Below are 22,333 nucleotides of genomic sequence, written 5' to 3'. Positions count from 1 at the left end.
CAGGGGCGTCCCCCTTCCTAGTTACGCCCCCGCCTGCCTCGCCCTTGCACGCCCACGGGCAGGGACCCCCGGCCTTGCTACCTGGCTCATGCCAAGGTGTCCGGGAGCCAGCTCTGTGCACACACGCTTCCCTGCGCCTCAGCTAAGACTGGCCTGGTCACTGCTGTGCACACCCACCTCCGGGTGCCCGGTGCCCGCCCAGAGCCAGCCGTGCCCCGGCCTGCTCCTCTCTCTGTGCGCCCCCCCCCATGCACCCCCTACACCCCTCCCTCTGCGCACCCCTTCCTTTTGCCCAGCCCATCCCTCTGAGAAGCCCTCCCTCTGCACACCCTATCTCTGTCCGTCCCTCTGTGTACCCCCTCTTTCTGCGCACCCCCATGCACCCCTACCCTCTGCCAGTCCCCTCCCTCTGTGAACCCCTCCCTCTGTGCACCCTTTCTCTTTGCCCACCCTGTCCCCCTGAGAACCCTTGTCTGGGTGCACCCCACCTCCGTGGGTCCCTCCTGGGCCCCCTGCCTTCTCTGCACAGCCCCGACTCTGCCCACCCCTTCCCGGGCCCCTCTGTCTGTCCGGCGCACAGACGGCGGCGTGGCCTTGGTGGCGCGCGACCACCCCGAGTGCGGGGGGCCAGGCTGCCCTGCCGTTTCTGCTTCCTGGTCTATTCTCAGGAGCACGGTCGGGGGTCGGGGTCGGGGCAGCTGCTTGGTCGGCGGCGTTCATGGACGCTGGTTACGGGGTTCGGGCCACTAGGAGAGTAAGTGCCAGGGGGACCAGCCCGGGTCTGGTGACCACACGGAGAGGCTGCCCTGCCCTGCGGGGCCCAGACCGAGCGGAAGGGGGAGGATGCGGGTGCGCGCGACCCGCGCCAAACCCGCGTCCCGGCCGCCGAGCCCGAGCTGGACCGAGTCCGCCTCCTCTCGGACTAAGTGTTTTTTTGCGAACGATAAATTAATTCATCTGTGTAGTGACTTCGCTGGTCACAGACCAGGTCCTTGCGCTCCTGCCCGGGCCCGGGTTTGGGGGCGCCGTGGCCCGGCCGCCGCGCGGGGGGCTCCGCGCAGCGCGTTCTGCGTCCCACGGAGGAAGGGCCGGTGCCGCGTTTCATTTATAGCGCTTCGCGCGGGCAGGACGGGCCGGCGCTGCGCCCCCCGCGGCCGGCGGGCGACGTCAGGGAGGGGGCCGGACGCGGCCGGGCCGGGCGCGCAGGGGCGGCGCGGTCCCGCCTCCGCGGGAATGAATTCGGCGCGCCCTGGAGTCTGACTGGCGCGCGGCGGCCGCGCATATAAAGCGGGGAGCGCGGTCCCCGCCCCGCGCCCCGCCGCTGCCGCCGCCGCCGCCGCCGCCGCCCGGCTCCCTCCCCGCGCCCCGCACCGCGCCCCGCGCCCCGCACCGCGCCCCGCGCACCCCGTCGGCCTGCGGAGCTTCGCCCATGCCAGGTGAGGCGCTGGGGCGCTCGCCGCGCCGGGTCAACGCGGGTAACTTTTGGGGAGGCCGCTTCGCGTAGGCGGAGGAGACAAGGGGACGCGAGCGCGCAGACGTGCCCACGGCCCGAGCGGGGACGTGCGCGGGCGCCGCCGTGAGGCTCCCCGACGGGGACACCCGGGGCGGCGGGGACTCCCGGGGCGCTCGTGGCGACCGCTGCGTTGGCGGCTCCAGAGCGACCGGCAGACGCATCGCGGTCTGTCATCACGGGGTGGCGCGAGGCACGAGAAAGGAATTAGAGAAAACGTCCCGGACAGCGTGAAGACATGGCCAGCGCCTCTGGGGACGCCAACTCGAACAGTGTTGACGGCCCAGCGCGGGGGCGAGTGTCCTCACCGCTGGTCCGCGGGCGCCTGGGCGCCCCGACCGACCGCCCTCGGCTTTGGGGCCACGGCGGGCTCTCATTAAAGGGGCTCCCGCCCAGCGCCGGGGGAGCGCCTGGCCTTTCACATGCCACTCTGAGGAGGGAGAGTGATCTCTGCCGGGATTGCTGGCGTGAGAAGAGTTTTAAAAGGTCTAGAAGTTCTGATGATGCTGTGTGGCAGGAGTGTCTTCTCTGGAGCAAATACAGTGATGAATGCGTGTCCACGGGTGACGGTGACAGACCCTGCTGGGTGCGTGTCCATTGCTGTGGTGTGTGTGTGACCGGCACCTGGTGAGCTCCAGGGTCTGGGGGACCCAGCTCCGAGGCCGCACCCGGCACCTGCTGAGCTCCGGGGTCTGAGGGACCCAGCTCCGAGGCCCCACCCAGCACCTGCTGAGCTCCGGGGTCTGGGGGACCCAGCTCCGAGGCCGCACCCAGCACCTGCTGAGCTCCGGGGTCTGGGGGACCCAGCTCCGAGGCCGCACCCAGCACCTGCTGAGCTCCGGGGTCTGGGGGACCCAGCTCCGAGGCCCCACCCAGCACCTGCTGAGCTCCGGGGTCTGAGGGACCCAGCTCCGAGGCCGCACCCCTGCCGGCCACTCTGGATTCTGCTGTTCCTTCGTTGTCCTGGTCCCGGGAGACCCTTGGGCTGGTTTGTTGAGTGACAGGACGGTTTGTTCAGGACAGACTTCATCTACTCTAGTCAAGCCCAGACTCAGGAAGCTGGGCGTCCGGAATGTTAGAGCGTGTATTTTGGACAGAGCCCGCCTTGCAGGGCCAGCTGTCACCTGCTGTCCGTAGGGGACGGATGCAGGGCGGGCACCGCACAGCCTGCCCCCTGCTCATTCGACAGGCACCTGGCCGTGCTCACGCGTCGGGGCCAGGCTCCGTACCGCGTTAGTCACAGCCCTGTCACCAGCCCCAGCCCCGTCGCCGCCACGACGCTGGTGAGTCGCGGGAGAGCCTCCCAGGTGGAGGCCCGGCCGGGTGTGTGACAAGTGCCTGTGCGTCTGCAGCATAAGCCCTCACGGATGCGGCCGGCTCGGTTTATCGTTTGCCTCTGCGGGAACCAGCACGGGGCGGCGGGCTCCCCGCGCAGCACCGCGGCGCCCCGGGGCACGCCTCTGAGTTCCTGGACTTGCTGGGCGTAGCCGGTGCAGCAGGCATCTGGGCCCGGAGGCACCGGGGTCCTGTGGTCACTCCTCTTACTCTAGGGACCGTCCCCACCCAGGAGGTGACCTCCAGTCTGCCAGATACCTCTGCAGAGGCAGGGTCCTTGCATCTCTCCAGCTCTGAGACACTAATGAGCTTTGAGATCCTAACGGGAGAGGAATTAGGGCCTGGATTTCGGCTTTGACTCAGGGGACAGGGGACTCACAGGGCAGGGAGAGTCCTCGGTGCCAGTTGCCTCTGGGAATGGGGAAGGTGAGACGGGGGGGGGGGGGCGGCAGGGCTGAGTGGAGCGGCTGCCCCAGGGCCTGCCCGGGGTGCATCTGCTGCGGAGTCTGAGGCTGAGGCTGAGGCCAGGAAGCGACAGGAGGCCGGTGGGGGGAGCAGCCGAGCAGCGTGGAGAGCCAGTGAGCAGGGCGCTCGCCTTGCAGCTCTGCTGCGACGGACCGAGTCACTTCTCTCGTTGGCAGCTCACGTGTATCCGTCTGATTAAGTTACACGTAACCGATTTCCCGGCTGCGCACACCCGCGCCTCCCTGCTGGCGGGTCCCCAGCTTCCAGCTTCTTGGTGCAAACCTGAACGGACTGCTCGGGCGGCATCGCCTGGGGGCGCTTGGCTTTCCCAGCACCCCTCCCCTTCCCCGCTGCACCCCTGGGCCACCACGACAAGGTTTACCTCCCGGGTCCCAGTGGGGACTGAGCACCGTGAGCGTGCATTATGTGATTAGCTCTGAGCTTGACAGCAATCCTAGTTCAGTACGACCAGCCCCATTTGAAAAGCATATTTCTCATCTCGCTGTTACTTCCCACGAAGCCACCTGTTGCGACATTTATGTATAAGCTGCTTCGAAGTGGTCACGTGAGTACAAATGCGGACCTGTGTGGAAAGATGCCGCGTGCGCTCGGAACTAACAGGCTCTGCTCTGCCCACAGGGGTCCGGCCGCTGAGAGGCGCGATGCTCTGGATGCTGGTCCTGCCCGGCCTGTGGGCCTCCTGCAGCGCCCAGGGTGAGTGGGGAGCAGGCCGCACCGCCTGGTGTCCGGGCCGCGTCCCGCCTGAGGGGGGAAGGGCCACCAATGCTGGCGGCTGGAGCAGCTCGCCTCTCGTAACCGACTTTAGTAAATCTCTGTTTGCAGAGTCTATTTAATAGGATACAATTGGTTTGGAAACAATCCAGGTATTAGAGAAAAATACCTCCCCACCTGGAGATACAGCCTCTTCCTGGACACATTTTGGCCCTTTTTCTACGGGCTGTGTTTATTGGCGACTTTATAGCTTCTTTGCTTTCCACTTTTTTTCCCACTTAAAAATATATTATAAAAATGTTTTCCCAGGTGTATATACTTTTGCAGCATATTTTAAATGAGTGCATAATATTCCATCAGAAGATGAACCTCTACTTTGCAAAAGCCAATTCTCACTTATGGTATTGCTTTATTGTCACTGGTATAAATGATCCCACAGGCAGCAGCGCTGCAAGGAGAGTGTTACTAGCAAAGCTCCGAGCGTAGAATTGCCGGATCGGAGGTTTCAACCATTTTAAGGATTTGGGATCCATTGACCAACGGCCGTCTCGACGGTGGTGCGGTTCATGCTTGCCGGCGACACCGGGGGCTGCAAAGCTCTAAGTTGCCAAATAGTGAATGAAAGGTTCTGTTCTGCTTAAACTTCTTTTCCAGTAAATTCTCTCGAATCGGTTAAACGGTAATTTCGGTGAGGTCCGATCACTTTCCTTTTCAGTAATTTAGATGATAACGTACGACGATTCAGTCTCAGGCTTGATTCCGCCCCTGCGCGAGCGGGAGAAGCAGGGCAAGGAGACAGCGCCCCAGTTTGCCAAATTCAGACCATCTCAGCAGGAAAGCGACACACGGGCCACCTGCTTTCTGACACACGCAGGCAGCGAGGCCGAGGGCGCATGTCTTTTTTTAGGGATTTTTTTCCTGGGAATCACGTGGTCGAGAGCAGGTTGCTGGGGTCTGGGACAGGAACGCGGGGATGAGCGCCAGGGCTCGGAGTCTGGGCTGCGACAAGGTCGGGACCGTGAGCCAGGACGCCCCTCAGGGGCCACTCCCTTCCTGGGGGTTCCTGCTGTGCGGAGTCGATGGCTCTAAACACAGCGCCGGGTGGCGTAGCCGGTCGCTGGCTCGGTTCCGTTGTCGGTTCTGGCTCCTGACCCGTCGAGGGTGGGAGCTAGCCCTGGGGCGGCAGCTGTTTCGGGGACCGCACCTGGAGTCGCAGCAGGGGACGGAGGGTGGCCGTTTGGCCTTGGCCCCCGCAGCACCAGCGCCTGTCGAAGAGGAAGGGGGCAGCGGGGTGGTGGCCGCCTCGCCAAAGCCCTGTGCGCAGGTCACCCCAGCCGCCTGTCCTGGCCTCTCACCCCGCCTGCCGCTAACCTCCCGCCCCGCTCCCTTGGCAGCTGGGAACCAGGACGAGGACACTGCCGTGGACCTTTTCAGCGCCAGCAACATAAACCGGAAGACCATCGGGGCCAAGCAGTTCCGGGGCCCCGACCCCGGCGGGCCAGCTTACCGCTTCGTGCGGTTCGACTACATCCCGCCGGTGGGCGCGGCCGCCCTGGGCAGGATCGCCCAGGCCATGCGCGCCAGGGAGGGCTTCTTCCTGATGGCCACCCTGAAGCAGGACCGCAAGACCAGGGGCACGCTGCTGGCCCTGGAGGGCCCCGGCGCCTCCCACAGGCAGTTTGAGATCGTGTCCAATGGCCCCGCGGACACGCTGGACCTCACCTACTGGCTGGATGGCGCGCAGCACGTCCTCTCCCTGGAGGACGTGGGCCTGGCCGACTCCCAGTGGAAGAACGTCACCGTGCAGGTGACAGCCGAGGGCTTCAGCCTGTACGTGGGCTGTGACCTGATCGACAGCTTCGCCATGGACGAGCCCTTCTACGAGCAGCTGAACACAGAGAAGAGCAGGATGTACGTGGCCAAGGGCTCCTCTCGGGACAGTCACTTCAGGGTACGTGCGGCAGGACCCCACGAGTGAGGCGTGGGGGGCCTCGGAGACCTGATAGGCGATGCCACCCCCACATGCATGTTCACACAATGCACGGCAAACACGCACACGTGCACACACAAATACTATACCATGTACGCGTGTGTTCACGCACACAGACACCTCCCCTGCACACCACCACCTGCCTGCACACACGCACACACATACACCACACCGTTCTGCATCGGGAGTGGGCGGCGTGAGCTGTCGCAGGTGCACAGGCGACAGCCCGCACGACGGCCATCGGTTTCCGGCTGGACGGCCCACACGATGGTCCCGGCTTCGGCCACTCAGAGGTCCCCAGTCACTGCAGCCCGACCCCGTTATGGGGACCCGCCCCCCGCACTCCCGTTCACTGCTGGAATGGGAGGGGCGCACACTAACAGCTCCGTTTTTCTAAGGAAACTGATTTAGGGGGGGCAGTTCCATCCTCTCCTTCTGGAAGCGGATCTGCTAAACCCACAAGTGTGGAGCCTACCGCTGGGTTGATACATTGTTCCCTTCCAGACGGGGAAACGAATGCGCGTTTAAACTCCGTTATCTGAGGAAAAGGTGACTGAGCTTAAATCCCGGTGTCAGTGGCCTGGCTAAACAGTTTCAGAAGCCACACGTAGAACAGGCCCTTGTAACGACGAGGCTTCAAACCTGCGGAGCAGAAAGGCGGAGCAGAGTGTGTCCTCCCTGCTCGAGACCGCGTCCCGTGTGCCCACGGTGTCACCCAGCAGGCGCCGCGTTCACCACGTGCCGCTTCTCTCCCTGCGTGTGCACAGGGCCTGCTGCAGAATGTCCGCCTGGTGTTCGAGAACTCCGTGGAGGGCGTGCTGAGCAAGAACGGCTGTCCGCAGAGCCAGGGAGGTGAGCGGCTTTCACCACGCGCTTCCTGTGTGCCCTCCCGTCTGTGACAGGCTCTGCTACGGTGTGTGCGCGTGTGCATGCGTGTGCACTGTATGTGTAAGTGCGTGCATGTGTGTGCAGTGCATGTGTTTGTGTGTGCATGTGTGTGCATGCGTGCACGTTTCTGTATATGTGTGGACATGCGTGTGCACATGCATGCGCATATGTGTGTGCAAGCTTGCACATGTGTGCACGTGCATGTGTGTGTGCTTGTGCGTGCACTGTATGTGCAAGTGTATTCGTGTGCGTGCAGTGCATGTGTTCGTGTGTGCATATGCATGTGTGCATGTTTCTGTACATGTGTGGACATGCATGCACACATGTATGTGCGTGCATGCATATGTGTGAGTGCATGCATGTGTTCACGTGTGCGTGTATACGTGCATGCTGCATGTGCACGTGCATGCATGTGTGCACGTGGACATGCGTGCTCGTGCATGTGTGCGTGTGTGCATGTTTATATGTGTGCATGTGGACATGCATGTATTCGTGTGTGTTCGTGTGTGCATGTGTGCGCGCACATGCATGTGCATGTGTGTGCACATGTGTAAGAACGTGTGCTTGTGGGATGCAAATGAAAACATCTAAATAAAATACCACTGTCACCTTTGGGTTGCTGGTCCACTTAGACATGTTGACATTTTAAAATGAAAAATTTATTGCTCGAAGGATTGATTCTGAATAAATTTTAATAATCTAAATATCCCATTTACGAGCTGAAAAACACAGATCGATGCCATTGTAAGCGCCGTTGACTTTAGTGCATGTCCTAGTCTGTTAACGTGTGAAGAGTGTGTCGCTAAGCCGACGCCACAGACGTTTGTGGGCTTGGGGGGTGGCGGGGGCTCCTCGCACTGCCTGTCGCTGTCGGGATGGCCGCCTTCTGAAGGTCCGTGCCATCCCCATCGTCTGCTAACTGCTCTTTGAATCTACGTCCAACCATGATTTGTCAGCATTTTCCTGAGCGTTAAATTCACGAAGGTCACTGTGCTGGACTCTTCAAACGCAGTCTGTCGTAGGGCTCTCTGTGAACACCTGTGTGAGTTGGGAGCCCGACTGTCCTGCCCTGAGAGGTTAGGGAGCTGAGGTGCAGGGAGTTCCTATGAGTCGCCGGGTGTAACTGCCGGTGAGCAGCAAGGCCGGCCACCCTCCCCCACCCCCTGTCTCCAGGGGGCCGTGTCGTATCTGCCGCGTGGCTTATTAGGAGTACATCTTTGTGTCAGCCCTAAATCGTGACAAAAGTAAGCTGTCCTTTATGGATCGAACTGTGGAGGCCGGCCCCTCGGCGCCCCCGTCACAGGCCGCGGCGTGGGGCTTTCGCCCTGAGGCGTCCGTCCGCCTGCCCGTCCGTACGTCTCCCAGACGTTGTTTAGTTGAAGTACGTGTGGGACGAGGAATCGAAACCGTGATTTTCGGCCAGACGTGGAGGGCGGGGAGGTTTTCAACGCCTCCTGCGACCATGCTCGCCGTTCTCGAGGCCTCGTGGCTGAGGCCGCTGTGGCTCCCGACCGAATCTCGTCTAATTTCTCCAGCCCCAGCTAAAACGCCCACATGCAGCCCCTTTCCGGGGTGTGGTCATTGAAAAGGCAAAAGTCCCGCAAAGGCTAAGAGAGGACGCTGATGTCCAGCACCCACCTGCCGGGAAGGCTCCGCAGGACACGGGAGGCGAGCAGAGTGCGGGGTGGCTCCCGGGGCGCCCGGGGCGCCCTGCCGACGAGCCCCGCTGTGTTTCAACAGTGGCCGATTGTCACTGTCACCCAGGGCCCTCAGCTGAGCTAGGCCGCGTGTCACTGTGACAAAGCAGAGGACAGGGAGGCAGCGCGCCCTCAAGGAAAGGGCAGGGGCACCAGACCACCTCCGGTGGCCCCCGTGCGCCTCCGAGGCGCCCTGATCCACCTCTCGCACTTCCCCGCAGCCGAAGCCAACGCCATCAGTGAGGACACGGAGACCCTGCGCCTGAGCCCAGTGGGTGCTGAGTTCGTGGTCCCCGGCGCCGAGCACGTGGTCCCCGGCGCCGAGCACGTGGTCCGCAGCACCGAGCACGTGGTCCCCGGTGCGGGGCACCTGGTCCCCGGCGCCGAGCAGAGGCCCGGGGTGTGCGAGCGCTCCTGCGAGGAGCTGAGCAGCATGGTCAGCGAGCTGTCGGGGCTGCGCGTCATCGTCAACCAGCTGCACGAGAACCTGCACAAAGTGGTGGGTGCCAGCGCCGCAGCCCCCGGCGCGACCCCCGCCACCCGCCAAGCCGCCCGGGGGCTCCGCGGGCTTTGCAGGGGTGCGGTCAGGGCGCAGCTGGGGGCGCGCGGGAGGGACGGGGACCGCGTGTCGTCAGGGGGCCAGCCTGGGAGAGTCACCTCCGCGGTGACGGGGGTCACCCAGGCAGAGGCGTCCAGCGTGGCGGGCAGGGTGGCCGCGGAGCCTGAGACGTGAGCCTGTCCCTGAGGATACGACGTGCTCACGGCCACTCTGAGTTCACGCGCACAGCACGCAAGGAGGGGGCCGTCGCACGCGCTTCGGGGTGTGTGGGTTGAAGTTAAGAGAAAGCTGTCCGCGGTGATGAGGTTCCCTGAGCCGTGCCATCCTGGGCGGCTGCAGGCTGGGCTCCTGCCCGGTGGGAGGCGGCTGTGGCTCGCGCCCCAGCGGACACGGAGGGAGCGCTGGTGGGGGGGGGGGGTCCCGCGTCTGGGTCTCCTGTCCCGAGAGGCTGCAGGAGGTGCTCATGTCACTGCCTGTCCCCATTTCCCTGCTGCACAGTGCGCGGGCCCTGAGCCCCGGCGAGTCTGTGCAGGGTGGCGTGGGACCGGCACCGTGTCCCTCCTGCGGGTGGCCCCGGGAATGGGCGGAGCTGGGGCAGCCCATGGCGAAGGCCAGGGCGCTGGCCGGGGAAGCGCCTTCTGGAAGGTCCCACCGCATGCACGGGCTGGGCCAGGAATGGGGGCTGGAGCTTGACCTCCACAGGGTGCCGCTGTCTGTACGGGAAGTCACAGGTCCTCGGCTGTGGCGGCAGCTTGGTTTTCTGGGTGAGCTGACATGGCAGACGCTCTCCCCGGGAGGCATGTTGGGTGTCTCTGAGGACACGCACCTCAGCCTGGCTGGGGAGCCCCTGGGGACAGCGGCTGGCTGCGGCGCCTCAGCCGTGAACTGCCCGGCCGGGACACACTCTCAGCCTGCGCCGGGGTCAGGGTGGCGGCGAGCTCCCTGGACACCAAAATCGGGGCGGCCATGTTTCTGCGCGTTCTGGCCGGAGACGGTCCACGGCTTCCATCCAGCTCTCCGAGGTCCTGTTACCCCCTCAGAAGCCCCCACTCAGGGGCCATGTCCCCAGGGAGCTTCGGCAGGGGGAGGGCACCGGGGGGGGGCACAGTCGCTGTAAGTGTCACTTACTCATGTTTTTAAATTTTGCACTTTTGTATTTTTTACCCCCAGACAATAAGAGTCCTGCGTGTGCTTGTCCCGTCCTCGCCTACCGAGGTGACGGGCGGAGTTTAGTTTCCAGCCGGGGTCGGCCAGGAGGGCTGCCGGTCCCTGGCCCCGGCTACGCTGTTCCCTGCCCCCCGCCTCCCCGCCCCTCCTCCCCGCCGCCCCGTCTCACCGTTGGGCTCCACCGGGCAGCTTCGTCTGCCGGGCACAGGGACTGCAGGGACCAGACTCTGAGCAAGCAGGCGTGGCCGAGCGCCCCGGGGTGCGACGGCGCCTGGGGAGGTTTGGCACGGTTGAGTCACCGTCACCCTCGGTGGCTGTGTCGTCTCGCCAGAGTCGCTCTACACGCCTGCCAGTCCCGCTCTCGAGGGCGAGGGCTGTTGAGACGGCGGGGGCGTCTGCGTCCGCGAGCGTGGTCACCCGCGGGTGCCGCCCTCATCCGGACTTACACCGGCCCCGGGTTTTCCAGTCTAGCGACAACCAGTTCCTCTGGGAGCTCATCGGTGGCCCCCCGAAGACGAGGAATGTGTCAGCTTGCTGGCAAGACGGCCGGTTCTTCGCAGAAAATGAAACCTGGGTGGTGGACAGCTGCACCAAGTGCTCCTGCCAGGTGGGGCTCCGGCCGCCGTCTGCCCCCCGGGCCCGGGCGCCGCATTCACGGCACCCGAGGGTCACACGAGTGTCTTTCTTTCCTTGTAGAAGTTCAAAACCGTGTGCCACCAGATCTCCTGCCCGCCCGCGACCTGCGCCAGCCCGGCCCTGGCAGAGGGCGAGTGCTGCCCCTCCTGCTCCCACCGTGAGTGCCGCCGAGAGCCTGACACCTCCGTCCGGGGACCCCCTGCCGAGTGGCTGGCAGTGTCGCCAGACAGGGGAGGGCCGAGGCCTGGACTGGGACGGTGGCATGGAGCAGGGTAGCCATGCCCGCGCCTGGCTGCTCACCACTCCTGGGGCCCAGCGCGCGCCTGGCTGCGACGCCTTGAATCCAGGGGCCGTGTCCCGGCTGCCCCACCCCGGCGGGTGAGCGCTGGGGTGCAGGGCCCGGTGAGTGCGCCCCGCTGTGAGGCAGGCCCGCGCGGAGCCCAGAGGCAGGGCGCATCCTCCGGTGTCCAGCACAGGACCCTGCGTTGGGCGGTCCTGCTGTTTTTCCTCGGGGCCTCTGCCCACCACAGGGCGTCCTCCCCCGTGGGAAGCCGACGCCTGCGGTCCTGAGGGCGTGGTCCCGGGCGCAGTGGGTGCCCGTCCATCCGTGCCCGTCACCGGGCGGAGGCTTGACGGGGCCCTCGTGTTTCCCACGCAGCGGCGGACAGCGAGGAAGGCTGGTCCCCGTGGGCGGAGTGGACGGAGTGCTCCACGTCCTGCGGGCCCGGCACCCAGCAGAGAGGCCGGTCGTGCGACGTCACCAGCAACACCTGCTTGGGCCCGTCCATCCAGACGCGGGCATGCAGCCTGGGCAAGTGTGACAACCGCTGTGAGTGTCAGCTACTCGGCCGTCCCCGTGGGGCGGGTCGGCGCCGCCCGCTGCCCTCTGTCCGAGGGCTCCGGCGAGCCCCCCGGCGTCCGGCCTGGTGGGTGGCCCGCCGCTGACGGCCGCGTTCCTGTGTGTGCTAGTCCGGCAGAACGGCGGCTGGAGCCACTGGTCGCCCTGGTCATCCTGCTCTGCGACCTGCGGCCTGGGCAACGTCACGCGGATCCGGCTCTGCAACTCGCCGGTGCCCCAGATGGGCGGGAAGACCTGCAAGGGCAGCGGCCGCGAGACAAAGGGCTGCCAGGGCGCACCGTGCCCGAGTGAGTGGGGCGGGCGGCGGGGCGGGGCTGGCGGGCGCCCGGGCCAGGCTGCGCGGTGCGAGCGGGCACGGCCGAGTCGCAGCCGGGCCGCAGGGGCGGGGCAGGCGGGCCAGGGCCCGGGCTGGGGGTCGGCCTGGGCCGCGTGTCCAGGACACGCCGTCTCCGCCGCCGGGGCTGGCGGGGTCCCTGCTTCCGGGCCACACACGGGCCCAGTGCTAGGACCCTCTGCGGGGACCCGATCACGGTGTCCGGACCCGGGAGGACACAGGTGCAGGGCGGTGTCTTCCACCGCCCTTCCGCCGTTGGTGCCAGTGATGGACGGTGGCCGTCTAGAATGGACCTCGATGTCACAGACCCTCTTGGGCGCCTTGTGCATGTGGCCGCCAGCGCCCGTCAGTGGTCCTCGGCCTCTAGACACCAAGGCTGTGCGACTTCCCTTCCCGGAGGTCGAAACAGAGCCAACCGAGATCTGTCCCCTGGCTCAGGCCATCAGAGGGCCGCAGCCCTGCTCGTCCCCCCGTGTCCCCGCAGCGCGGGCCCCCGCCGCCTTGACGGTGCCCCCTCTCCCCTTCAGTCGACGGCCGCTGGAGCCCCTGGTCCCCGTGGTCAGCCTGCACGGTCACCTGCGCCGGAGGCATCCGGGAGCGGACGCGCGCCTGCAACAGCCCCGGGCCGCAGCACGGCGGCCAGGCCTGCGTGGGGGCCGCCCGAGAGCAGCAGATGTGCAGCCGGAGGAGCTGCCCCATAGGTGGGTCGCGCCCGCCCGGCCCCCCCCGGCAGCCACCGGGGCCTGCCCAGTGGCCACCGCCCCTTCATTCTGACCAAAAGCACAAAACACGCAGAAAACACAGCGAGGAAAACTCAGCCCTAGGTGCGCGAAGGGCGCCGCCGTTAGCCCCGCGCCAGGCCCCTGCGGCGCGCCACGTGGAGACAGGAGCCCTGCAGGGCGGGCACCACACCCGCTGGCGGTCGCAGGACTCACGCGGGGCTGCCCCCTGGGGGTGGTCACGCCGGGCGGCTGCCCAGTGCCACAGCGCACGGCACGCCGGCGTTCCCTGACGGACCGCGTTTGACGGCAGCCGAGCTGTCCGTCGGCGCCCACGCCGGCCCCTTGGCCGCAGTTGCCGTCTGTCCTGAGGGGCACCCGAGCTGCCCGGCCCGGCCTCACCCCGCCCCGCCTCCCCGCAGACGGCTGCTTGTCCAACCCTTGCTTCCCCGGCGCCGAGTGCAGCAGCTTCCCCGACGGCTCCTGGGCCTGCGGCTCCTGCCCGGCGGGCTTCCTGGGCAACGGCACACACTGCGAGGACCTGGACGAGGTGGGTGCCCGGCCGGCGGGGCGGGGTGGGGCGGGGAGGAGGCCGTGGGGCGCCGCGGGCTCACCTCTGCTCCCCCCGCAGTGCGCCGTGGTCACCGACGTCTGCTTCTCGACCAGCAAGTCGCACCGCTGCGTCAACACCCAGCCGGGGTTCCACTGCCTGCCCTGCCCGCCTCGCTACAAGGGGAGCCAGCCCTTCGGCGTCGGGCTGGAGGCGGCCAGGACGGAGAAGCAGGTGAGCCGCCGGAGGGCGGGCGGAGGACGAGGGCCGCGGGTGGCCGGGCTCCATCTGCCGGCACGAGCGGCCGCGTGGGTGCAGAGCTGTCGCCAGGCACAGGGCGCGAGAGCACGGCACCCACACTGGGTCCTCGTGCCGAGGGCCCGTGAGCAGCCGGTAACCGTCGCGTGAGGCAGTGGCAGTGTGCGGTCCCCTGTGGGCTGGGACGCGTTCTGGGCGCTCGCTCGGCAGCTGCAGCCTGCGCACCCGGGGGGCCCCCGCGCCCCGGCCGCGGCCCCTCCCGCCAAGCGACGGCCTCAGTGTGCGCCCTCCTCAGGTGTGCGAGCCCGAGAACCCCTGCAAGGACAAGACCCACGACTGCCACCAGCATGCGGAGTGCATCTTCCTGGGCCACTTCAGTGACCCCATGTTCAAGTGCGAGTGCCAGACGGGCTACGCGGGCGACGGGCGCCTCTGCGGGGAGGACTCGGACCTGGACGGCTGGCCCAACAGGAGCCTGGTGTGTGCCACCAACGCCACCTACCACTGCGTCCAGGTGAGGCGCGCGCAGGTGGGGAGGGGCCCCGGCTCCCGGCGACGGCGCGGGGACCGCGGACTCCCGCGTGCAGCTCCCGGGGCTGTGACCAGCGCCCGTCCACCGTTTGCAGGACAACTGCCCCCTCCTGCCCAACTCGGGGCAAGAAGACTTCGACAAGGACGGCGTCGGCGACGCCTGTGATGAGGACGACGACAACGACGGCGTCAGCGACGAGAAGGTCAGGGCCGGGTGGTCGCGAGGCGCTCTCGCTGCGGGCGGGGGTGGTGGGTCCCCGCGGGTGGTCGCGAGGCGCTCTCGCTGCGGGCAGGGGTGGTGGGTCCCCGCGGGTGGTCGCGAGGCGCTCTCGCTGCGGGCGGGGGGTCATGGGTCCCCGCGGGTGGTCGCGGGGCGCCCTCCCGCACTCCCGTGTCACCGTGGCGAGTGCTGGGTTTGCGAAGCAGCCAGCCCCCCGGGGGCAGCTGCCCGCACGCTCCGCTGGGAGCAGTGTCATGCTCGACCCACTTTTGGTTGCGTAAGGGGACACGCCTGCCCCTCCCGCACCCGTGGGTGCTGGCCGAGGCGGGCCGCGTCCTGCCGAGCTGGCGCACGCGCCCTCATGGCGACGCCCGGCCGGCTGCCCGCGCGGCGGTCCGACCTCGGTGCGCGGTGCGCGGCAGCAGCTCGCCGCGCCCGGCTCCCCCCGAGCCCTTGCCTGACCGGCCGGCGCGTTCCTCCCCGCGGCGTTTACGCGTCCGTGTGCCCCGCGCGGGGTCCGCCCGCCCCCCTGCGGGAACCCGCTCCGTGCCGGGCGGGGCACACGCGGCGGTGACGGCCCGGCCCTGCGCCCTGCGGCGTGGCCCCGGCCGCCGGGGGACAGACGTCCCTGTGCCGTTCCGCACACGTGGCCCCTGTGCTTCCAGGACAACTGCCAGCTGCTCTTCAACCCCCGCCAGTCCGACTACGACAAGGACGAGGTCGGGGACCGCTGTGACAACTGCCCCTACGTGCACAACCCCGCACAGATCGACACGGACAGCAACGGCGAGGGCGACGCCTGCTCCGTGGACATCGACGGCGACGGTCCGCGCTGCCCCTCGCCGGGGGGTTCGCGTCCGCGCCAGGGCCGGCGCGAGCCGGGGCGCCTCTCCCGGGGGCCGTCCTCAGCCCCCCCGCCAGCTGCGGGGCCCCCCCCGACTCGCGTCCCCTGTCCCTGGGCTCTCATGGCACAGCTCCCGCAGGCCCCGCTTCCCACGGTCGGGAGCCCCGGCACCACGGGCCCCTTCCGCCCGGTCCCTGTGCCCTCGGTGCCTGCCCTGCCCCAGCCTGAGTCCCGGGCCGGCTTCCAGCCTGACCGCGCCCCGCCCCGAGGGTTTCGGGGTGCAGCTCGGTACGACACTGACCGCTGTCCCCGCCCCAGGACAGCGCCTGACGTGCCGGCTTCCAGGGCTTCGGGCGGTCGGGTGTCCCCTCCGGATCCGGCTGGCGCTTGTGCCCTGTGCTTCTTTGGGGTCCTGTCCCACCTTCCCTGGACCCCCGGCTGACGCCCCCTCCTCCCCAGGCCCCCTGGTCAGGACGAGACGGCCTCGGCCTTGTCCCCGGGCTCCGCCGTGTGTGCCTGGTCCCCGACATGGTGTCTTTGCCGTCCGGGCTTAAATCACATTTTTTTCCTAGTTCCAATCTTGGTGGAATTCATGATCAGTTTTTAGGTTTCTTAAAATAAGGTGTTTCCCTGAAAAACCCTGCCAAGCCCTGCCGTCCTCACTTTCCTGCCGACATAGGGGCAGGTGACGAGGCGGTGTCCCTGGGGACACAGCCAGCGCCCGCTCGGCGGGCATTGTCTGGACAGACATCGGGCCCCTGGACCCGGCGGGCTCCGAGACGGCCCATGGGGGCACAGCCGCAGCCGGCAGTGTCTGAGGCTTGCGAGCCGGCCCTGGCTCACACGCGGGGCGCCGACCGCGAAGGGGACACCTGACCTGACACGCCGCCCCACGCTCCTCACGCGGTGCTGCGTCCCGAGGTCGCGGTCATCGGGAGCGGGGCCGTCCACGTGACGGGAAGAGCAGCGTGCCTTCTCGGGACTCACGTGCCTCTCTTTCCTTCGAATACCGGCAGATGTCTTCAACGAGCGCGACAATTGTCCCTACGTCTACAACACGGACCAGAGAGACACCGACGGCGACGGCGTGGGCGACCACTGTGACAACTGCCCCCTGATGCACAACCCTGACCAGGTAGTCCATTAGGCGCCCAGTCAGGCTGTCCGTGAGCAGAGGGCGGGCTTGGGGGTCAGCCAGACACAGACGTCTTCGCGGGTTTCCATTAGCGCTGCCCACAAATGTTTACTGAAACTATTTGCTGAAGTTGGCTCTGAGCAGGACTTCCGTGGGTCGGTGGCCACGGGCCCGATGAGCAGCCGCCTTCGCCCCTCCCCCCGGCTGAAGGGAGACTGCGTTGTCCCTGAATTGTCCCCGTATGTCCCCGATACGATCGGCGGGACCGGCTTTGCCTTAAGAAGACTCAAGCGAGAGCTAGCGTGCCCGACGTGATCCGCGGCCCACACTCTCGGGGATGACGTCAACGGGGGGCTTGACCCTGGAGCGGACCCTCCTTCCCGCGGGAGGCGGCTGGGGAGGCGCCCGGGCCCAGCCCCGGGTGTGCGTGGACGGCGGTGCGACCCTCAGCAGCCGTCGCCTGTGGGGGGCGGCGGTCCAGCTGCAACGCCGTCGCCTGTGGGGGGCGGCGGTCCAGCTGCAACGCCGTCGCCTGTGGGAGGCGGCGGTCCAGCTGCAACGCCGTCGCCTGTGGGAGGTGGCGGTCCAGCTGCAACGCCGTCGCCCGGCGTGCGTTTCAGTGGGTGGACGCTCAGCGCTTGTCCCCATGCTCTGTCTCTCAGACCGACGTGGACAATGACCTCGTGGGAGACCAGTGTGACAACAACGAGGACATCGACGAGGACGGCCACCAGAACAACCAGGACAACTGCCCTTACATCCCCAACGCCAGCCAGGCCGACCACGACCACGACGGCAAGGGTGACGCCTGTGACGCGGACGATGACAACGACGGGGTGCCGGATGACAGGGACAACTGCCGGCTGGTTCCCAACCCCGACCAGGAGGACGCAGACGGTAGGGGCGGAGCGCCGGCCACGGGCGAGGCAGAGGCCACCGAGTGGCCACCGCGAGGGGACAGGGAGGGCTGAGTTCGGGGCGAGGCAGGTCGCGGCGCTGGGGGCGGAGCGTGCTCTTGGCGGTGAGCGCCCGGGGCCGCCGCGGGCTGTGGCGGGGGGTCCGGCCGGGCGGGCGCGGCCTTCCCGCGGGGTCTGAAGTGAGTCACCCTGCGCTCCGTGGGGCTCGGGGCGCTGGGCACACCGGGGCTTCCGGTCCACGTGGGGCACAGCGGCGTGCAGATGGATCCTGCTGACTCCGGGCGCTGCATGGAGGACACGAGTCCCTCCTGAGCGGTGACAACGGGTCCCTGGGTGTTTGAACCAGCGTGACCGAGGGGCGTCTCGGTGACCAGGAAGGAAAGGCCGGCGGGGACGTGGCTGGACGTCGGCCGCCTGCCCCTGGAGCCGCCGGCCCTGCCGCGGGCCGGTCTGGCCGAGCGGCCTGCCCGTGTGCGGCACCGTGCCACAGACTGGGCGACGGTCCAGCATCCCTGCCCCTCACCGACCGGGGGCCGTGGCCCACCTCGCTGGGAGCGTGGCTCAGGAGCCTCCGGACCTCCCCGGGGAGATCCATGCTTAGTGCGGGCGCCGCTTCAGGTACCGAGGGCATGGCAGGCGGGGCCCCCGCGAGAGGTGGTGACAGACTCTGGACTGTGTGTGAGGAAAAAGGCGGAAGGTCGCTCGGGTTCCGCACCCGTCCTGAGCTCGGGCGAGGTGCGAGGTGGCCCCCCGGGGAGGGGACGGTGGCGGGCCGCCCTGCAGAGCTCCGCGGAGCACGCGGCGTGCGGGCCGTTGCGCTGCGTTTCCTCAGACACGAAGGGCCCGGCAAGCCGTCGCCTGCTTCCTTGCTTTTCCACTCGCCCTTGGTGACAGGTGACGGGCGAGGAGATGCGTGTAAAGACGACTTCGACAACGACAGCGTGCCGGATATCGACGACGTGTGCCCGGAGAACAGCGCCATCAGCGAGACTGACTTCAGGAACTTCCAGATGGTCCACCTGGACCCCAAGGGCACCACTCAGATCGACCCCAACTGGGTCATCCGCCACCAGGGCAAGGAGCTGGTGCAGACGGCGAACTCCGACCCCGGCATCGCGGTCGGTGAGTGTCGGGGCGCACGCGCCCGCTGTCCCTGTGTGTGCCGGCCGCCGAGCGCACAGATGGGGTGGTGGGTCCCTGCAGCGCCCCGTCCTCCGTGGGCTGCGGAACCATCGCCTAAATATTCGGGTCGGAGGAGCTCGGGGACGCGCATGTTCGCTCTCCAGGTCTCTGAAGGCTCGTTTGCTCTCACGAGCTAGGTCAGGTCGATGACATACATGTAGCGCAGTAAAGCTCTGCCCCAGCCCCACGGGCGGGGTCCCGGTGTCACTAGCCTCACGGTGACAGAACCCGAGCAGGACGGGGGGCGGGACCGACCCCCAGTGCCTGGCCAGCGCCCGGGCTGGTCCAGGGGCCCCGCGTTCTCAGGGCACCTGCGTCCCATGCCGAGGACGCAGAGGCCCGATGTGAGGCCGTGTGTCCGGCTCTGGCACAGGCTTTGACGAGTTTGGGTCCGTGGACTTCAGTGGCACGTTCTACGTCAACACCGACCGCGATGACGACTACGCCGGCTTCGTCTTCGGCTACCAGTCGAGCAGCCGCTTCTACGTGGTCATGTGGAAGCAGGTCACCCAGACCTACTGGGAGGACCAGCCCACCCGGGCCTACGGCTACTCGGGCGTGTCCCTCAAGGTGGTCAACTCCACCACGGGCACGGGCGAGCACCTGCGGAATGCCCTGTGGCACACCGGCAACACGGCCGGACAGGTGAGGCCAGGCCGCCCCGGGGCCCCAGCCTGGGTCTGTCCGCGGTGATTTCACCCGTCTCCCGGGCAGCCCCACCTTGCCGGAGACGCCGTGCCTGGCGCCTTTGCAGCACGACGGGCGATGCTCTTCCAGCCACGCGCGTTTCTGTCCCCGTGCGAGCGTCGGGTTGCACCCGCGTCCCACGCCGAGGGCGCGGAGGCCCGACGTGAGGCCGTGTGTCCGGCTCCGGCGGCCGTGCTCCCGGCCCCGTGTCCTTGCTCGCGGCGTGGGCTCTGATCGGCCCTGGGCACTTGTACTGCGTGCGTGAGGCCCAGCGGTCTGCACAGCTCCCTCCTGACGCTGTGTGACCCGGCTGAGACCCGCTGTCCTCCTCAGGTGCGCACCCTGTGGCACGACCCCAAGAACGTCGGCTGGAAAGACTACACGGCCTACAGGTGGCACCTGACCCACCGGCCGAAGACGGGCTACATGAGGTGAGGGCGCTCGGCGGCACGGACGCTCCGTCCAGCCACGCCGGCGTGGGGGGCCGTCCCTCGCTCGGCGAGTCGCGGTGCGCGGACTCGGAGCCCCACACGCATGCCGCCCGGGGTCGCCGCCTCCCCCCTGCCCTGCGCCTGCTCCGGCCTGCGCGGCGCTTAAGGTTCAAAAGACAGAACCAAGACTGGGGCTGGGCGGAACAGACTTGCCGCGTTCGGGTCGCTCCGAGGGCGGCAGGCGTCTGTCCCGGGGCGGAGCGTCGGGCCAGGAGGAGGAGGTGCCGAGGGGCCCGCGCGACCCCCGGGGAACAGGGTCGTGTTCGTTTCTGACACACGAGTGGCCGAATTTAAAGCACGTCTCTGGAGAAAACTCACAAATACCAGTCCCACTGGACCGTCCTCCCGGCGTGACAGCGTTTGTGGTGGGTTCTGAGTAAAATTCGCCGTGGACAGCTGAGATTTAAGTCTCGTGAAGTCAAACCTAGTTGACGAGAGTGAGACCTGGCAGGCCCTTCCCTAAAGCTGTCTGTGTGCGTGCGTGTGTGTGTGTCTGTGTGCACGTGTGTGTCTGTGTGCATGTGTCTGCGTGCGCGCACGTGTGTCCGTGTGTGTCTGTGTGCGCGCGTGTGTCTGTGTGCATGTGTGTGCGTGCGTGCGTGCGTGTGTCTGTGTGCGTGCGTGTGTGTGTCTGTGTGTGTCTGTGTGCGTGCGTGTGTGTGCGTGTGTGTGTCTGTGTGCGTGCGTGTGTCTGTGCGTGTGTGTGTCTGTGTGTGTGTCTGTGTGCATGTGTGTGTGTGTGCGTGCGTGTGTGTCTGTGTGTGTGTGTCTGTGCGTGTGTGTGTGTCTGTGTGCGCGTGTGTGTCTGTGTGCGTGTGTGTGTGTGCGCGTGTGTGTCTGTGTGCATGTATGTGTGTGTGCGTGTGCGTGCGTGTGTGTGCGCACGCGCGGGGAGGCGCCAGGGGGGAGCCTCTCCTGCCCCCGCCGCGGCCGCGCGGTCACAGGGTCCCCCCACCCCCGTCCCCGTCGCAGAGTCCTGGTGCACGAGGGGAAGCAGGTGATGGCGGACTCGGGGCCCGTGTACGACCACACGTTTGCCGGCGGGCGGCTGGGCCTGTTCGTCTTCTCCCAGGAGATGGTTTACTTCTCGGACCTCAAGTACGAGTGCAGAGGTGAGCAGGCCGCGGGGGGACACACGCTCGCCTGTCGCCGCGCTTGGGGGGGCCGCCCGCAGCGGCAGCCGACATGTCGCACGGTCAGCTCGAGTCGCCCGTGCCGTCCGCAGTCGGGTGTGGAGGCCTCGGGAGGACGGCCGCTTCCCAGGTCCCTGTGCCCCCCCCATGGCCACGCTGCCCTGTGGTGTCCTCTGTGCTCCCCCCGGAGCCCCCGACTGAGCTCCGGTCGTCCTCCGTGCGGAAATGGAAGAGGAAAAGGGAAGGAAGGGAGGCGGGGGAGGGAGGGGCAGGTCGGTCCTCTCTAGTCGTCTCTTTACATCAAAGAGGGAACGCGGCCCCCGCCTGGTCTAATCCCGCCCCTTCACGAGGACATGACAGTGACCCCCTTGTGCAGCTGAGGTGACCGAGGCTCAGAGATGCTTCTCAAAAGCCACACGTTGACGATCACACGTCAAGGGAAGGGATGAGGGAGCACGGAGCCTCACTTTATCTCCTCGCGCCTGGCGAGGCTCTCGCCGACCTGCCGGGCGCCCGACAGCACTTCCTCCCCCTCCCCCTGCCCTCCCCCTCCCCCCTCCCCCTGCCCTCCCCCTCCCTCTTCCTCCCTCTTTTCATGATGTCTCCATCCACCCATCCATCCATCCGTCCATCCAACCAACCACATTGCTGTCTTTTTTAAAAATTAAAATAAAGACACTTTAGGCTACAGGTGAAACAGAACGAGACGAAACCCCGGCGCCCGTCCCCCTAATCCCGCTCACTGCCTCGTAGATGCGTAAACCGGACCCGCTGCGTTTCCAGCCGCGGGCGGCCTCGCTGTCGCCCGACACCGCGGCGCCTCACGGACTCCGCTTGTCTCCGCTAGCAGCCCCCCGCCCCCGTCCCTGACCCTCGCCCCCCGCCATCGGCCCCGAGACCACACGGCGACGGCGAGCGGCCCGCGATGAGCACCCCGCCCCCGCGGGGAAGAGTCCGGCGGCCCGAGACGGTGGCCTGACGACGGTCACGGCAGCACGCTGCGTTTCCTCGTTTGTTGAAAAGAATGGCGTTCGCACGTAACATGTGATTCCTGGCTGTATTCTGTGCACATGGAGCTGAAGGGCCCTCGTGTGGGAGACGGCGTCACAGGCCGAGCAGGAAGGCGCTCCCGCGGGGCTGCGGCCCGCCACCCCGCGCAGCCCCGCGAGGTCACCAGAAGGGTCGTCAGGCGAAGGGGGCGGCCGGCCACCGGCCCCGCGACGCAGGCTGTCCACCGACTGGCTGGGACACTAGAAATGACTCGGAGCGTAAACGAGGCCCCCGCCCCGCCCTCCCACGCGCGGACCCCGCTGTGTCCAGGACAGCCCCCGCCGCGCGGCCCCCAGGCAGGGCAGCGTGGGCCTGGCGAGGCCGCCTGCGCGTGACAGGGACGGCGAGGTGCCGCCCCGCTGTGCAGGGCCGAGCAGACTGGACACAGCCCCTGGCCGCTTGCTGCCGCTCGCCTCTGCGTCCCGACCGCGTCTGCCCGAGGCC

At 67.2% G+C, this 22,333-nt stretch overlaps 1 protein-coding gene across 1 annotated transcript; it reads left to right on the top strand.

The window, feature by feature from the left end:
* Positions 1 to 1,288: 1,288 nt before the first annotated feature.
* THBS2 (thrombospondin 2) lies at positions 1,289 to 21,549 on the top strand. The gene is made up of 22 exons (XM_036223676.1): positions 1,289 to 1,436; positions 3,950 to 4,024; positions 5,437 to 5,993; positions 6,800 to 6,884; positions 8,839 to 9,116; positions 10,810 to 10,950; positions 11,040 to 11,136; positions 11,638 to 11,808; positions 11,949 to 12,125; positions 12,700 to 12,873; positions 13,314 to 13,441; positions 13,523 to 13,675; positions 13,995 to 14,213; positions 14,326 to 14,433; positions 15,116 to 15,275; positions 16,311 to 16,429; positions 17,092 to 17,326; positions 18,241 to 18,468; positions 18,902 to 19,173; positions 19,549 to 19,646; positions 20,679 to 20,818; positions 21,524 to 21,549. The coding sequence occupies exons 1-22, from the start codon at positions 1,430 to 1,432 to the stop codon at positions 21,532 to 21,534; spliced, it is 3,633 nt and encodes a 1,210-aa protein (XP_036079569.1). The 5' UTR covers positions 1,289 to 1,429; the 3' UTR covers positions 21,535 to 21,549.
* Positions 21,550 to 22,333: the final 784 nt, after the last annotated feature.

The sequence above is a fragment of the Rousettus aegyptiacus genome, unplaced genomic scaffold (assembly GCF_014176215.1).
Source record: "Rousettus aegyptiacus isolate mRouAeg1 unplaced genomic scaffold, mRouAeg1.p scaffold_m13_p_1, whole genome shotgun sequence".
NCBI lineage: Eukaryota > Metazoa > Chordata > Mammalia > Chiroptera > Pteropodidae > Rousettus > Rousettus aegyptiacus.
Note: the sequence above shows the minus strand (reverse complement) of the source record. Positions and strands in the feature narration are given on the sequence as shown.